Source organism: Delphinapterus leucas, chromosome 11 (assembly GCF_059928025.1).
Source record: "Delphinapterus leucas isolate spDelLeu-1000000601 "Yukka" chromosome 11, BTC_Dleu_Yukka2, whole genome shotgun sequence".
NCBI lineage: Eukaryota > Metazoa > Chordata > Mammalia > Artiodactyla > Monodontidae > Delphinapterus > Delphinapterus leucas.
This window is the reverse complement of record NC_143139.1, coordinates 99,495,345-99,511,447: the sequence shown is the minus strand read 5'-3', so window position 1 is coordinate 99,511,447 and position 16,103 is coordinate 99,495,345. Positions and strand designations below refer to the sequence as shown.

At 54.4% G+C, this 16,103-nt stretch overlaps 1 protein-coding gene across 7 annotated transcripts in view; it reads right to left on the bottom strand.

Moving 5' to 3' along the window:
* The window catches only part of TBC1D22A (TBC1 domain family member 22A), a 314,050-nt gene extending 304,342 nt beyond the window's left edge, over positions 1–9,708 (bottom strand). For all 7 annotated transcript variants that reach the window (XM_089921472.1, XM_089921473.1, XM_089921478.1 and 4 more), the window contains exon 1: positions 9,594–9,708. In XM_089921472.1, coding sequence (XP_089777598.1) covers positions 9,594–9,655 — 62 coding nt within the window. In that variant the 5' untranslated portion in view covers positions 9,656–9,708. The remainder of the gene's footprint in view (positions 1–9,593) is intronic.
* Between the last annotated feature and the right edge of the window lie 6,395 nt (positions 9,709–16,103).

Below are 16,103 nucleotides of genomic sequence, written 5' to 3'. Positions count from 1 at the left end.
GGCCCGGTAAGACAATCCCCACGACCTAGACGGCGGGAGGCAGACAGTGCGGTGAATACTGGGGGGCCGGGAGGTCTCCCGCGCTCTCTTCCGCCTGAATTCTGTAATGGCAAGGCCAGACCCCTTCTGCTTCCCACCCAACCGGCTGGCCTCGCCACCTGCAAACACGCGCACCTGACAAGAGAAGCAGGTGCTGAGCGCCCCCTAGGGGCTGCCTCCCGCCTCCAAGGTCCCGTGACGCCGAGGGACCCCTCCCCTCTCCAAGACCCAGTCCTCCGCCCAGCCTCTCCACACACACCGTGCCCACGCCCTCTGACAAGCCCGGACCCAGCAGAGGGTTTTCGGCCTAGGATCACAGGCACTGAACATCGTTCGTCTCGCTGCGTGTGAGCCTGGGCGCCAGCAAGAGCATTCTGTCCTTGAGGCTAGTAGAAACGCTCACGGAAAGAAGGCTCATGGCAAACCCTGCAGCGAGCTGTGTGAGGGAGCAGGGCGACAGCGGCCCGGGGCACATCTGAGAACCGTGTCACGGTCTGGCCCCCGCAGCACGGGCCAAGCTCGAGTGTGCAGCCCGGGTGAGAAGGAAGACGGCGGGCCATGCCCGGGCCGGAACACTCTGGCAGTGCCAGTGAACTCCAGACCCCGGGAGGATGGACCACGGGGAACAGAGCGTTCATGCGGTCAGGAGCCCAGAAATGCACAGGGCGGCGTAGAGAAAGGGCTCTGCCCTCCGCCAACATGCTTGAGTTCAAAGCCAGCTCGCTCACTGCTCACCGAGGGGCCTCGGGCAGAGAGCAGCAGAGGGGCGAGGGCCCCCTGCCCAGCTGCGCTAGTAACACTAACAGCAGCTTCGGCCCTGAGCCCTCATAACCCCAGTAAGAGAATCCGTAACTGTTCTAAGCCACTAAACTCACCGACAGCTACATGCGCCTTCGCCACCTTCAGCACTCAGGCTGGGATTTCCACGTGAATCCCCCCAAAAGAGGAAACAGCATCAGAATGAGGGAACAGAAGGAACAGGGACACTCAAAACAGAAGTCCCCTGCAGCACGGAGCCCAGAAATGGGAAGAACCCAGGCTGCCCCGTCCCCTCTGGGCCTCCTGACCCTCTGCCTCTCTCTGTGAGGGGGGGAATGTCTGGGTGAACCCAGAAGCTGCCCCTCTCACCCCTGGAGAACCGGGAAAGAGGAAGTCAGTGTGCAAGGAACCGGGTCCCACCCCCAGCCCCAGGCCAGGCCCACCACCAGCTCAGCTGCAGCCTTTAAAGTCTGGAAAGGACCCCTCAGCATTCCCGCTGCTGCTGGCCCGAACCTGTGTGTCAAGAGCCTGAAACAAGGGAGGTGCTCAATAAGCAGGCGCAGGTACGAGGTGTCACTACAAGGCCAGCACCATCTCCATCCGCGGCTCCACCTCCCGCCTGGGGCGCAGAGCCAACACCTGCCCACGGATGTGGTTCACAGCCACTCTCCCCGGAATCCTCCAGAGGGAGAACCAGGCGGTCGGTCGTGTCTGCACTCCCAGGGCCGAGCACGGAGGCATCCCCCACGTGCAGCCCAGCCCTTCCAAGGCCGGGATCCCCGCTGCACCCAGAGGGTCCGCAGGGGCCGGTCCTCACACTGCACGTGTTCCACTGAGGAGCGGCTAAGCCCAGGAGTGGCAAGATGGTGGAGCTTCCAGAGAAGGCCAGGTGGGGGCGGGTGTCACGCCCTGGCCCCCGGGTCACCGAGCCGTGCTGCTGCCCTTGTCCTAGCTGTACGTGGGCCAGGCAGGGCCACTCCAGTGGGAACAGAAAAACAGAGGCGAGGGCTCCCGGCGCCTGTTCTGTTCATTTCCACCCCCAACCTCTGATCTCGCCTTCACAGTACTTAGGGGAGTGAAACACCTCCTCCAGCTCTCATTTAACAAAGTTTTAAAAAAACAGAACAAATCCAAAATCATCAGGGATTTTTTTAAGTCATTTTTGTCCTCATCTAAAATTAACCCAAAAGAGTCCAGATTTGCAACATTAGATAAACATTTAAGAGGGAAAAAAAATTATTTCATTTTAAATTTATTTTTTCAAAATGTTTCCAGACGAAATAAAAGGTGTTTCATAACATGAAACATGACCACTGGAAAACAAACAAGTAAAACAAACTATGTATTTAGCCAAACCCCACCCTCCGGTGCTTCCACAGTGCTCAGCACAGCAAGACCATCTCCACTCATGGGTGGCAACCAGACGGGACTCCCCCCCCCCGCCCCGCCCCACAAAACACAAAGTCACTGCCAGAGCACAGACTCCTGGGCTCCTCGTGACAGGGAAAACTAGGAATAAAGAGACACTCCAAACATCCACTCCAAAAGCACCAGCAAGAAAACAAGGCAGGTCTATAAAAACACAAGACAGGGGCTTCCCTGGTGGCACAGTGGTTGAGAGTCTGCCTGCCGATGCAGGGGACGCGGGTTCGTGCCCCGGTCCAGGAAGATCCCACGTGCCGCGGAGCGGCTGGGCCCGTGAGCCATGGCCGCTGAGCCTGCGCGTCCGGAGCCTGTGCTCCGCAACGGGAGAGGCCACAACAGTGAGAGGCCCGTGTACCGCAAAAAAAAAAAAAAAAACACAAGACAGGAGAGCAGGTGGGGCAGCAGCTCAGAAGTTCTCAGGAAAGAAAGGCGGGGCCTCCACTTGGCCCCTGGACCCGAGAGGACACGGAACAGAGAAGACCCCTCCGACTAAACACGCTTTGCAGAGGTCACCAGTGAGGGCCCAGCTCACCCGTGAAGACTGGCCGAGGTACCGGCCCACGTTCAAGTGCAGGACCCCTTCCCCACCCGACGTCCCTCGGGCACACTTCCCTGCCCTCCACCGACCCCGCAGGGCTCTGCTTTCCTGCAGCCGCTGTAACAGACTTACTGCCTTCGAACATTCCCACCCATCATCTCAACACTCTGAAGGTCAGAGGCCCGGCATGGGTCTCCCAGGCTGAAGTCCAGGGGTCGGCCCGCTGCATCCATTCTGGAGGCGGTCCTGGGGAGAATCCATTTCCTGCTCATCCGGGTCGCTGACAGAATTCAGTTTCTAGCAGGTGCGGAACCAAGGTCCCCGTCTTCCTGCTGGCCAAAAGCACAGGCTGCTCTCCGCTCCTAGAGGCCACCACGTGCCCTGGCTCGGGGCCCTTCCTCCATCTTCAAAGCCAGCAACCACGGATCAGACAAGAGCCACCTGTGTCCAACCTCTGATACTTTTAAGAGCTGATGTGACCGTGCTGGGCCCACCGGATAATCCAGGACAACCTCTCCATCTCAGGGGCAGCTGACGAGCAACCTTAACTCCATCTGCAAAGTAATTCCCCTTTGCCATGGGACTGGCACGTCACAAGCTCTGAGGATGAGGACGTGGGCATCTTGAGGGGCCCCCACCCCTCAGGCCAGAACCCTGGGGGTCACCTCAACCCCCAACACCCTGCCCGTCAGTGACCCCTTTGAGGCCCACCGCAGCTCGGGCCCTGAACCTGTCCACTCCCCCCGCCCACTGCCGCTGCCCTGGTCCCCACTTCCCGTGCCCACTTCCTCTCACCCTCTCTTCGAGGCAGAGGAACAGAATGAAGTGCTTCCTCATGGCTCTCGGGACCAAGACCCAATTCTTCTCCGGGGCCTGGACGCCCTGCATGCTCTGGACCCCGCACACTCCTCCTCACTTCCTCCTCGGGGTCTCCCTGCGGAGAGCTCCGACCCCGACCCCGACCCGCACCTCTGCGTGGCAGGCTGGCCCCTGCTCCAGCCCCGGGTCCCATCCTAGGCGAGACCTCCTCGGGGGGGGGGGGGGGGGGGGGCGGGGAACGTGGCATTCTACGGATGCGGGGCTCCGGTGTCCTGCCCCCATCACCAGGCTGCGGCCGTGGGAGCCTACAGACTGCTTGTGTATCAGGTGTTCACCGTCTCCTTCGGCCTGAGGACCCCGAGGCCCACGCCTGTGCTCAGCATTCCCTGCGGTACCTGGCGCACTGAAGGCGCTCCAGTATTTTCTGAATGAACTGCCCCTCCACACTCCTCTCCTGCAGCTGACGACTGACGGTGGCCTGCGGAGACGACAGCTGAGCTGAGTGTCCCACTTGTTCAGGGCCGCCTCGTGGCTGTGACAGCTGTGCGCTGAAAGCTGCCAGGGCCAGGACACTGTGAGTGGTCTTCTGCTCCATGTCCACCCGAGCACCCATGGCCCTGCCATATTCAGTCACGGCCTTTCTTGCTGCCACCGCACGTACAAACGTCACCCTTCACAGGCCCCGGCGGCCCGCCTACCCTGCTGTCAGCAGAGCACGCCGGCAGGCAGAGCCGTGCTAAAATAGCAAGCGTCGGGTCCACGCTGAAAGGCTGCCTGTGTTCTCACACCCCGTGTGCTATGATTTCGTCTTGGCATTTCCAGTTAAGTGTAGCAAGAATGCCAAGTGCAACTGCAGAAAGCCACAGCCCCGTGGGAGCCAAGCAAGTCAATGGCCCACGAAAGAACAGGCCCAGAGAGTCAGAGGCTGAACCTTTCCTGATTATCATCAGCTCCCCGATCCTTATCAAACCACCACCGCCGCCTCTCACCCGGATGTTCGATGTTCGCAAAGCCTCCTAACTGGCCTCCCTGCTTCCGCCCTGGCCCTCTCGGCCCCCCAGGCTACCTGCAACAGGGCAGCCAGAGGAATCCTGCTAAGCCAAAGGCAGGGCCTGCCGCTGCCATAATCCTCCAAAGGCCCCCCCTTCACTCGGAAGAAAACACTGGGAGTCCCTGTCTTTCCTGGGACCGTGAGGCCCACCACTCCCACTTTTCAGGCCTCGTGCCCCACAAGCCTCTCCCCCCCTCAGCAGTGGTCATGCCGGCCCCCCTGGGCTTCTCCTCGGACACGCCAGCATCGCCCCCGAACCAGGGCCTTTGCACGAGCTCACCCCTCTGCCTGGACGACTCTTTCCCGGCCACCCAGGGGGCCTGTTCCCTCACCTGCTGCAAATCTTGCTCAAATGTCACCTGCTCTGTTAGAGCTTACCTGGTCACCTTATCATCCATGACACTATCCCCACGGCACCTGCCCCCGAAAGATCTATCCCGCTTCCCTGCTCTGTGTTGATAGCAGTCATCACCTTCTGACAGTTAACTCTCTACTTAGCTATTCTCCCTGGTGGTCCAGTGGTTAGGACTCAGAGCTTTCACTGCCAAGGGCCCTGGTCTGATCCCTGGTCGGGGGCTAAGATCCCACAACCCGTGAGGCACAACCTAACTTAGTTATCCTCTGCCTCTCCCACTCGGCTGTTAGCTCTGTGAGAGCACAGATTTTGGTCTGTTTTGTTCACTGATGCATCTCTAGCACCTGGAACCATTACTGGCACATAATCTGGGTTAAATAAATATTTGCTGAATAAATAAATGATCAGACTCTCAAGACTGGTCCGAGAGGCTTCTCTCCTTCTCATCTAAGAGAACAGGGTTAGGCCAAGCAAACATCCTCCTGTAGGTCACAACCACTTAGGTCTAATGCAACTCCCTAGGTTACACATGCAGAAACTGATGGCCCCGGGGGCAATATGAGGAAGGTGAAGGTCACAGAGAGATTAACAGAAAACGATGGCTAAAACCTGGACCACCCAATGCCCAGTCAGACGTCTTTCCACCATATCACACATCCTGCCTCATCCAGAGAAGAAGCTTCTAAGAAAGCATCAACCTAATATATAATCTAAGGACCAGGGTGTGCACAGAATAGGGGGATCTACCAGCAAGACCACCTCGTGCGGTGTGAGCCCTTGGCCAAATCACTCAGTCTCTCCTGGTTAATCTGGAAAACAGTTTGGATCAACCACCACTTACTGATTTGGCAGTAACAATGCGAAGATGAGTAAGGCACGCTCCCTAAACACGCAGAGCTCACCGTCTGGTGAAGAAAACAAGCGCTTTCCAACACTGAGTGTGACGCACAATGGGGTACTTTAGTCCAGACTGCATGAAAACAGGCCAGCCCTGACCAGGAGGTACACTGGAGGCGAGTTCTTGAACATCTTTAAAAAGTAAGCCCAGGGCTTCCCTGTTGGCGCAGTGGTTAAGAGTCCGCCTGCCGATGCAGGGGACGCGGGTTCGTGCCCCGGTCTGGGAGGATCCCACATGCTGCGGAGCGGCTGGGCCCGTGAGCCATGACCGCTGGGCCTGCGCGTCCGGAGCCTGCGCTCCACAACGGGAGAGGCCACAGCAGTGAGAGGCCCGCGTACCGCAAAAAAATAAAAATAAAAATAAAATAAGCCCAGCAAGGACTTCCCTGGAAGTCCAGTGATTAAGACTCCGCGCTCACAATGCAGGGGCACGGGTTCCATCCCTGGTCGGGGAACTAAGATCCCACATGGCACACAGCGAGGCCAAAAAGGTAATAACTAAATAAGAAAAATAAAAAGCCAGGCAAAGGAGAGGGAAGGGAGGAAAAGAACATTCTGGCCACAGCTATGAAAGCATGAAACTGACAGAGGCATCACACAGCAGGTACAGCGAGGATCCTACAAGTCCATCAGCACCCGTGAGGGCAAAGCTCAAAGCAGGGAGGGGCGGGAGATGGGGCTAAAGAATTGAGCGGGCTCAGGTCATAAAGGGCCTTAGACATCATGCAAAAACACTTAAGCTTCTCGGCATGGCATTTCGGGGAAAACAACCAAGGGGCTTTAAACCAGCCTACCTCATCGAGTGTCAGAGTGTGCTTGGAGGACAGAGTGTGCTTTGTAAATTCTAAAACACCAGAGACACGAACATTTGCAGAGCGCCAGGAATAGCGCCTGGCAAACAGTAAGTGCTCGGTGAATAGCGGCCGCTACTGTCATAGGAATTATTACTAAGGAATTACTAATTATACAGGACTGCGCTATACAAAAGAGCCTTTGCCAGTTCCATACTTTGTGGTGGGTGTATTCTTCCTCCTTTGAGTTTCTCTGGGTTGAGGCCCACACTCAAAAAAAGTTAGTCACAGGAACCACTCAAAAGAGCTGGCACGACCGCTGGAAGCCAGCTGGGAACTGCAGCACCGAGCTTGTGCAGGTAAAGACCAGGTATGCGGCCGGTGGTCACCACAGGGAGGTCATCTACTGACAGGGAAACGGGCACACCTTTGCAACGCCTCCTGTCGCCTGAAACGGCAGCACTGCCAGAGATGAGGCCACAGGAGGCGAGGGGCACGCAGTGGCTGTGCAGGCCTTTCCGGGCGAGCCGACCTCTCCTCCTCGCCCTGCCCTCTGCAGTGACAGCCTCCAGGAGGCCTCCCAGACTCCACTCCAAGTCTGGGACTATCACACGGGAACGACTCTCAAAAAGGCCTAAGGCACAGCACGGTATCGGAGTCCAAGGAAAAAGCAAGGCTGTCTTTGGGAATGCAGGATTTCACAGAAGAAAGTTGAGGACAGTATTATTTTCCTGTGGCTGTCACAACAAATTACCACAAACTTAGCAGCTTAAGACAACAGAAACTTATCCTGTCACAGAGCTGGAGGCTACAAGTCCAAAGTCAAGGTGTGGGCAGGGCCATGCTCTCTCTGAAGGCTCTAGGAGAGGATCCTTCCCTGCCTCTCCTAGCTCTACTGGCTGCCAGGAATCCTCAGCCTGCCTTGGTTTGTAAAGGCACCACTCCAGTCTGTCTCCATCTTCACATGCCATCTTCCCTGTGTCTGTCTCTCTGTGTGCAAATCTCCCTCTTCTTATAAGGACACCAGTCACTGGACCAGGGCTCACTCTAATCCAGTGCGGCCTCACTTCTCATTTTAACTTGACTCCATCTGCAAACACCCTATTTCCAAATATGGTCACATTCACACGGTCCGAGGGCCTGAATGGGGGGGGGCACTACTGAACCCAATACAAGGACAAATACCCAAGAGACACAGTCATCAATCCAGAGGCTTATTCACCATTATAACTACACACAGGAGCTCGAGTATTCTCACACCTCAGCTGGTTGTTAAGAATCAGAATCTATTTAGACGGAGGAGGAACCAAAATCTCAATACCTAAAAACAACACACAAAAGTTCTACTGCCACGTGGCTCCTTTCCTTGGAGTCTGTGTTCTACAGCATGTGTTCCTGTCACTGCCAGGACCTCCTATTCTCTGCTATTCCAGAATTTTCACATCATCCTGGACCCTGACATTGGTTTTGATGAAACCTCTTATTGTTCTTCAGTCAAGCACAGTCCTAAGGACTTCCCTGGTGGCACAGTGGCTGGCTAAGAATCCTCCTGCCAATGCTGGGGACACAGGTTCAAGCCCTGGTCCAAGAAGAGCCCACGTGTCGAGGAGCAACTAAACCCGTGAGCCACAACTACTGAGCCTGCGCTCTAGAGCCCACGAGCCACAACTACTGAGCCCGCGTGCCACAACTCCTGAAGCCCACACGCCTAGAGCCCGTGCTCCACAACAAGACAAGCCACCGCAATGAGAAGCGACACACCACAACGAAGAGTAGCCCCCGCCCGCCGCAACTAGAGAAAGGCTGTGCGCAGCAACGAAGACCCAACACAGCCGAAAATAAAATATAAATAAATAAATTTATTTATTTAAAGGAAAAAAAACCCCACAGTCCTACAAAGTAAAATAGGGTGCCTGGCCAACTTCAGTGACCCCCTCCAAAGTCGCTTTTCTGAGCAGTCAGGAACTCATACTGCTAACTCCCAGACCATTCTGAAAATTAAACCTTTCTGACTCGACACAGTGCATTCCAAAGTTTACAATTCTATCACTCAAACAATAGTGTTTACTATGCAACACTTACGAATAAACTGTGCTTATGAATGATTCTACTTGGAGTTAAGACCACAATGCTTAATTTTCAGTATCTCAGACTTTAGTTTCCAAACTGATCAGTGTGTAGAAATCTTGTAGTTTGTTTGTCTCTAATCTATTTTCACCAGCAGCTGACTTTATCCTAGGTGTTTTCCCCGTCATGTCTCCCATGTTTCCTAGGGCCCTGGCTGGGCTGGGTGACACATCAATCAGAGGAGGACTTTGGAGTTGTACAGCTTCCAGGTTGCACCCAGGTCGCTGCAGGCACTTAACTAAAAAAAAAAAAAAAAAAATTTCTTCCTGCTGCTGACTCAAGACAGGAGTTGGCTTTGAAGCCAGAAAGTGGGAACATGGAAATCCACAGGGAGCCTCAAGTATTCTTCCTCGCCCAGGGCAAAAGCAGCAACCCAGGAGAGAACGAGAACGCCAATCAAATGGGTCAAAACCACCACGCCCCCTGCAGAAACCGAGCTCGCCAGCGGACGCAGACTGCCCCGGCCACTTTCCTCACTCCACCAACTCCTCGCGGCTGGAGAAGAGTGGGTTCCTTGCAGCTTCCCCAGGGGTCCGAGGAGTTTCGCAGAAGAGAGCCTGCCGGTCTCGGGACAAGCCTGCCGGCAGCTCCTCCTCTTTTCTGGCCTCGCTCCTACGTGCAGCCACTGTCACCTCCCAGACCCCACGATCCGACCCCCCAGGACACCCCGAGCAGTCTCCTCAGAGCCCAGGTCACCCCTCCCCAGACCCCGACTCCACCGCAGCCCAGCGGGCCGAAGCGCCCACCTGACCTCTGACCTCTGACCCCGACCCGGGTCCCCGTCACACTCACCTGCCCGGGACCTTGCTGTTGCTGCGCTTCCAGAACTGCTTCCTGGCCCCGTCGCTGGCCATGGCCCCTCCTCATCCCTCAGACCCGCAGCCCCGACACCCCGAGGGCGGCCAACCCGCCCCGGCGGCCCTTTCCTGTACCCCGGGTGGCCCCCTCACTGATCCCGGGATTCCAGAGAGTAGAGCCGAGAGGCTCTTCCGCCTCCCTCCGGAAGTTGTAGCTCCGCGCACCCGGAAGTCCCGCCTCCGACCCAGGGGCGCGTGATGGACGCGGCGGATCCTGACGTCACTAAAAGGCGTCTAAGGGGCGGTGCCGCGGAGGAAGTGCAGCTGCCGGGTCGTCCTTCTAACTGCCCGCTTTTAACTGGCCTGGTGTCCGGCCCAGGGTTCTCCTACTGCGCGAAGCGGCAGGACAATGGTCCTAACCCGAGGGCGAGGCGACGCGGAGACCGAAAGCACCCCGCTGCGGGTGGTGGTCGAGGAGGTGTCTGTCGCCCGCACTTGCTAGGGATCGGTAAATACCAAGTGGCTGACTTATCGCTGCAGTCAGTGAAGCCAGGTGAGAACCATGAGGAAGTGGTCGGGGCTTGTGAGGGGCACGGGTGGTGGGGTCCGGGGAGGAGGCAGGTGGGTCGGGGAAGGAGGGGGTTGGCAGGCTTCGGCTGAAGCGTGAAGATTCCCGCACCGGAGCCTTGGCCGCGGGCGGCTATCGGCGCTTGAAACGTGCAGGTGAAATACACCCAGGACTTCAGTACCAAAGAAGGAATGATGACGCTGATTTTTATGTTGAGTACACGTTGAAGTAAAATATTTTGTGTATTGGATTCAATAAATGTATTGCTAAAATTATTCTCACATTCCTTTTTTTCAAAGTAGCTACCAGAAAATTAGAAGTTACGTATGTGGCTGCATTATATTTCTGTCGGCGGTAGACCTAACCCGAGAGGTCAGGGACCGGCATTTCAGAAGGGAGCGCAGTGCGGCTTTGGGGAGCCGCTTGACAGACGCGTGCCAGTTCTTGATGATATTTTCTGATTAAAGTTCTCCGTGCCTCCTCACTTATGATAAGTAACACTGATGTAGTACTTGCTGTACGCAGGGTATTGTGCTAGGTACTTTACGTGTATTATCTCAGTCGTATGCCAACCAGCGCCTCAGTAAAGGCCACCCCCAGCCCTCAGAGCAGAGTGCGTGGCTCTCTCAGATCCCTTGCAACACTGAGTTTTCTATCCTGTCTTGTAGTAGCAGAGGCTTCCCACAGCCCTTGTCCCTGCCCTGGAACATTTACTGCCTGTCTTTCTTCCCATGGAGCCCGTAGGGTACTGCAAGATACTGCTGGGCGGGTGAGACCTGTGTCTTCTGCTTCTACAGCTAACACAGTAAGCGTTTGTTAAACGGATGACAACCATGGGAGCTCTCCAGGGATCCCCTTCTGTCACAGCCACAGAATCTCCCTGAGGTGATTGCAGTGGGTCCTTGGGGATCCCCTGTTGACAGAACCTCAGTAGACACTCAGGGCTACGATGCTGCACAGCCTGAGGAACTGTCCCGGCATCCTGTCCTTTCATGACCTCAGTGAATCTCCAGAGATGTCCTGATAAAGCCTCAGTGGATCCTTAGGGACCCCTTCCTGGACATAGCCTCAGGAAGCCTCCTGGGATCCTTGGCTAGTGGGGCTCAGGAAGGCCCCAGGGATCTCTTCCCAGTATACAGCCCCGTGGCCTCCCCAGAGGTCTTCCTCAGTGATCAGCTCCTGACAGCCTCAGGGATGCCCTGCCGACAGGGGATTTTCCCCAGCTCAATTTAGCTTCTTGCAAGAATCAGTGAGTGGGGTCGCAGCAGAACTGAGATAGTAGCGTTTAGAAAGGGAAGATTGACAGCAGTCAGCGAGCGACCGATTGGGTGTAATTATAACATCTTAGGTTTGGTTGCTCCCCATAGCTTACCTAATGCTTCCCTGTCTCCTATCTCTTAGGGGAGGGAGTTAGTTACAGGGAGACTAAGATTGACTCGAAGGCTTCAAGACTATCTGAGCAAAGGATTACTATTACCACCGACAGAAACCTCAAAGCAAGCAGTGAGCCTGTTTGCAGCCAGGTTTATGGTTGGTTTAGGACATGTTGGGTTTGAGGTCAGATGTCAGGCCTCAGGCAAGCACTAGGTTAGAGGACATATTGGTCTCCAGGTGAGGAGACGGGGTTACACAGGGGAGGACAGGCCAGGGTGAAGTCCCAAGACCGGTGGGGCGGGCATAGGTCAGCATCAAGAACGACGTAATCAAAAAACATAGTCAAGTAGGAATCTCCAGAAATGGGTTCAGGCGGGGGCGTGTGGTAGAGATGGATGTGAGGGAGTATCTGGAAGAAGGCCAGTCGTGTAAGCCGGTGTCCTGCAGAGGTAGAGCTGAGGAACGGGACCCACGCAGGAGTCAAACAGGACGTGTGCATGAGCACAGAGAGTGAATGAGTGAGCCTTTATTCACCTGAGTGGCAAACGTAAGAGGCTTCCTTTCACTGAGATTCAGGCTACTGTAAAAACCAAGGACATACCATTTCACGCTTAACAAACAATTTAAAAATCTCTCAGTGCCAAAATTGATGAGGGTGTGGACTTATGAGCAGTACATAAATCAGAGTGCACCGATTCACTGCCGGTGGGAGCATAAGTTCATTCTGTCACTTTGGACAGCCATCTAGCAATTTCTTGTAGTTAAAGGTGCGCATACCCTACAAGCCAGGTGTGTACCCTAGAGCCACTCGCATGTGTGCAAAGACAGGAACGTTCATTGCAATGTTGCTCCTGGGGAAAACTGATCAATTACACGTAGCTTTCTGGAGAATGCTATAGGATAGTAAAAAATGAATGGTACTTACATGTCAACATGAATGGATTTCACAAGCAATGATGAGTGCAAAAAGTTGAATGTGAATGCATGTAATATGATACCACTTCATTTTTTTAGAGTAAAAAAATACTAAAAGCTAAATTCAGGAGTGTGGTTGCCTCTGGGTGTTGGTGGGGACTTTGATCAGTGAGGAATTTACAGGGAGTTCAGTTGTTTTATGCTTTATTTCTTAAGGCAGATGGACTGTGTTCAGGTGTTTGTTTTATTCTTTATGACTTTTTGCATGTATAAATTGTTTCATAATACATGAAAATGTAATTAGGGAACTCTCACCCTGTTATGCACTGAGCTACCTCAAGCGCTTTTTGGAAAAGGCAAGCATAATGCTGCAGCAACGAAGGAACAGCGCTGAGGCTTGGAGGAGTCAGGTCCACTGATAGGTTTGTAGCTACTGTTTCAGGTTGAGTAGCTATGACGGGACAAAATGCAACCGGGAACGTCGTTGCCGAAGCCAGGGGACAAGGGAAAACTGGGTGCTGCCTAACAGGTGGGGGTTAAGGATGGCAAGATCTGTGGTGCAGGCTGGGTTCCCCGGGAAGCAGATTGTAAGACACGTATTTCCATGCAGATGGCTTACTGGGGAGAAGTTAAACTGGGAGGGGCCGACCCCGAAGGATGGCCCCCAGAGATGTCTTGAGATGAGCCGGTGGAGCCTTTGCATAGCTGCATGGACGAGTCACTGAATGTGGGCTGCCCCCTGAGAAGGTGCGTAACCTCGGGAGAGGAAGTGCCTTCTGCCGAGGTCAGGTCCCAAGGAGGCACTTATCTCCAAGCCATCAGCAGCCAACACTGCCAGCAACTGAGGGGAATGAGAGCCTTCGTCTTCCAGGAGGAGTCTGGGCCGTGTGACGCCAGCGCGTCTGCGGCAGCCCGCCCTCTGCCCCACGCAGATCTGCTGGCTTCACGTAAGTTCATCGTCTAGGAAGACGTCTCCAGGATTCTGGTTGGTCCCTTTTCTGGATAAACTTCCAAGAGGAAGGTTGACGACGTGATCCTGGAGCCACAACAGTCACCGTCCCTCCACCATCACCTGTTGTAGACGCCCTCCCGCTGCCAACACTAACCCTGCCCCTACCTGGTAGCACCTCTGCTGCTCTAGGTCACTTACCTGTTGGAGTGATCCAGACTCTCATCCTAGAGGCCTCGGAGCCGCTGGCCACTGACGGTGCCCCCCTCAGGCGTGGCTGCTCTACTTGCCCACATGCCATTAATGCTGGTCAGAGAAGCACCCCAGTGGCTCATGTAGGTGCCACACGTGACCTTGCTGCCCTCACCACACAGGAGCACCCCTGCCTCCCCATGGTGAGGAGACACCTCTCCTTGCTTGCTAGTTTCCTGGCACAAGGAGCCCCCAGTGAGCGAACTTAAAGTTCAGTGAGGCTCCCGCTGTGTCCTTTTCTGAAAGCATTCCCACTCTGGGATTCGGGGCCTCTAGGAGAGGCCAGGATTGTGAGAACAAGAAACACAAACTCCCCTGAGAGTGACGACAGGGCCCCCTGCTCCCACCCCTGGCTCCTGCACCCACGCCCTCTCTTGGAGGGGCCACGGCACCAGGCAGGGCCGACACCACATCTTGAAGGGCGGCGCCCCAGGTTTCATCGCTCTGTCAAGGCACAGCCCCTGGGGGGCGCGGAGCCCTGTGCTCACCACCACCACCTCCTCGGCTATAAAGTGGGACCCTTGGGCCAGTGCAAGGCTGTGCACGGCTTCCTGTGGATGCATCGAACAGTCTGAGACCCACAAATGGGAAACGTGTTCCAATCATACACAAACGGAGACCAGAGCAGAAAATTCCCTGAGCAGACAAAACCAGTTTAGTCACACAAGCAAAGCTCAATTTAGCTTATTTTCCAAGACAAGCGAGGCGAACGTGACCTGGGTCACTTTTTGTTTATTCTTCTGCACATCGTAAGCGAAACTTAAATTGTTCCCCAAAATTGATATGAGGAAACCACTAACCAGTTCCTTTCATTTAACAAAATTGTAACCAATCACTGTGAAGAATAAACACTCACTGCCTCCAGACTATGTAAGCTGCTCTGTAACATACTGTGAGCCTCATTCCACGTGGTCACGGGGCACCGCTGCTGGCCCGCTTGGATCACCTACCTGCCACCCCTGAACCAATCTGTGTGGCCTGGAAATGCCACAGCAGCCTGGTCAGTGAGCGTGCCCCTTTGTAGCTAGCCATGGAGGCGTGGCCTGGGCGCTGGGGAGAGACCTCAACACCTCCTGCCGTACCAGCACCACCTACAGCAGGGGCCATCTGACAGAAACTGATTTGACGACCTAAATGTGCTGCTTGGTTTGTCATTACATTGTTAATTGGACAAAATATATGCCATGTCTGATAACAGTATTAATACACGGAAATCTTATAAATGAGGAAGTAGGAGACCCCAAGGGGGAAGAGCCTGATTTCGTAATTAAGTATATATTTTAAATATATACATCAAAGGACATATTCAAAGAGAAAATACAAGCGGTAAATGAACAAATGAAAATGGGACTTATTTTTTTTTTTTTGGCTGTGTTGGGTCTTTGTTGCTGCACGCGGGCTTTCTCTAGTTGCAGCGAGCGGGGGCTACTCTTCGTTGCAGTGCACAGGCTTCTCATTGCGGTGGCTTCTCTTGTTGTGGAGCACAGGCTCTAGGCTCACAGGCTTCAGTAGTTGTGGCACACAGGCTCAGTAGTTGTGGCACACGGGCTCAGTAGCTGTGGTACACGGGTTTAGTTGCTCCGCGGCATGTGGGATCTTCCCGGACCAGGGCTCGAACCCATGTCCCCTGCATTGGCAGGCGGGTTCTTAACTACTGTGCCACCAGGGAAACCTGAAAATGGGACTTTTTTTTTTTTTTTTGGCTGTGTTGGGTCTTTGTTGCTGCACGCGGGCTTTCTCTAGTTGCAGCAAGAGGGGGCTACTCTTCGTTGCGGTGCACAGGCTTCTCATTGCGGTGGCTTCTCTTGTTGTGGAGCACGGGCTCTAGGCTCACAGGCTTCAGTAGTTGTGGCACGCAGGCTCGGTAGCTGTGGTACACGGGCTTAGTTGCTCCACGGCATGTGGGATCTTCCCGGACCAGGGGTCAAACCCATGTCCCCTGCATTGGCAGGCGGGTTCTTAACTACTGCGCCACCAGGGAAACCTGAAAATGGGACTTTTTAGTAGTTTTTTAAGTAAAAAAGTAAATACCACTTATCAATACACCGGCAAAGATGAAAAAGGATGATGTGGATCACAGTGCCAGGAAGTGGTGTTGGTGGGAGTGTAAACAGGTGGGTGTCCCATAGGCGAAGTACAATTTCACAAGATGAAGCAAAAGCCCTGTGAGTGCACATATGCTTTGATGCTGCAACTGCTCTCCTAGGAATTTATCCTAAGGAAATTGTTGGACAAATGAACGAAGATACATACATGCTCGAACATTACTGAAAACAGTAAAAAGTTGGAAACAATCTAAATTGTTTCCAGGCCCCACTGCAAATGGAACGGGTTAAATGAATTATGAGACAACCAGTGGAACACAGTACAGCCATTAAAAATGGTGGCCTCCATCTTCATTTTTTCTAACAAGGTTCACAATTTATTGTTAAGTGTTGAGAGTCAGG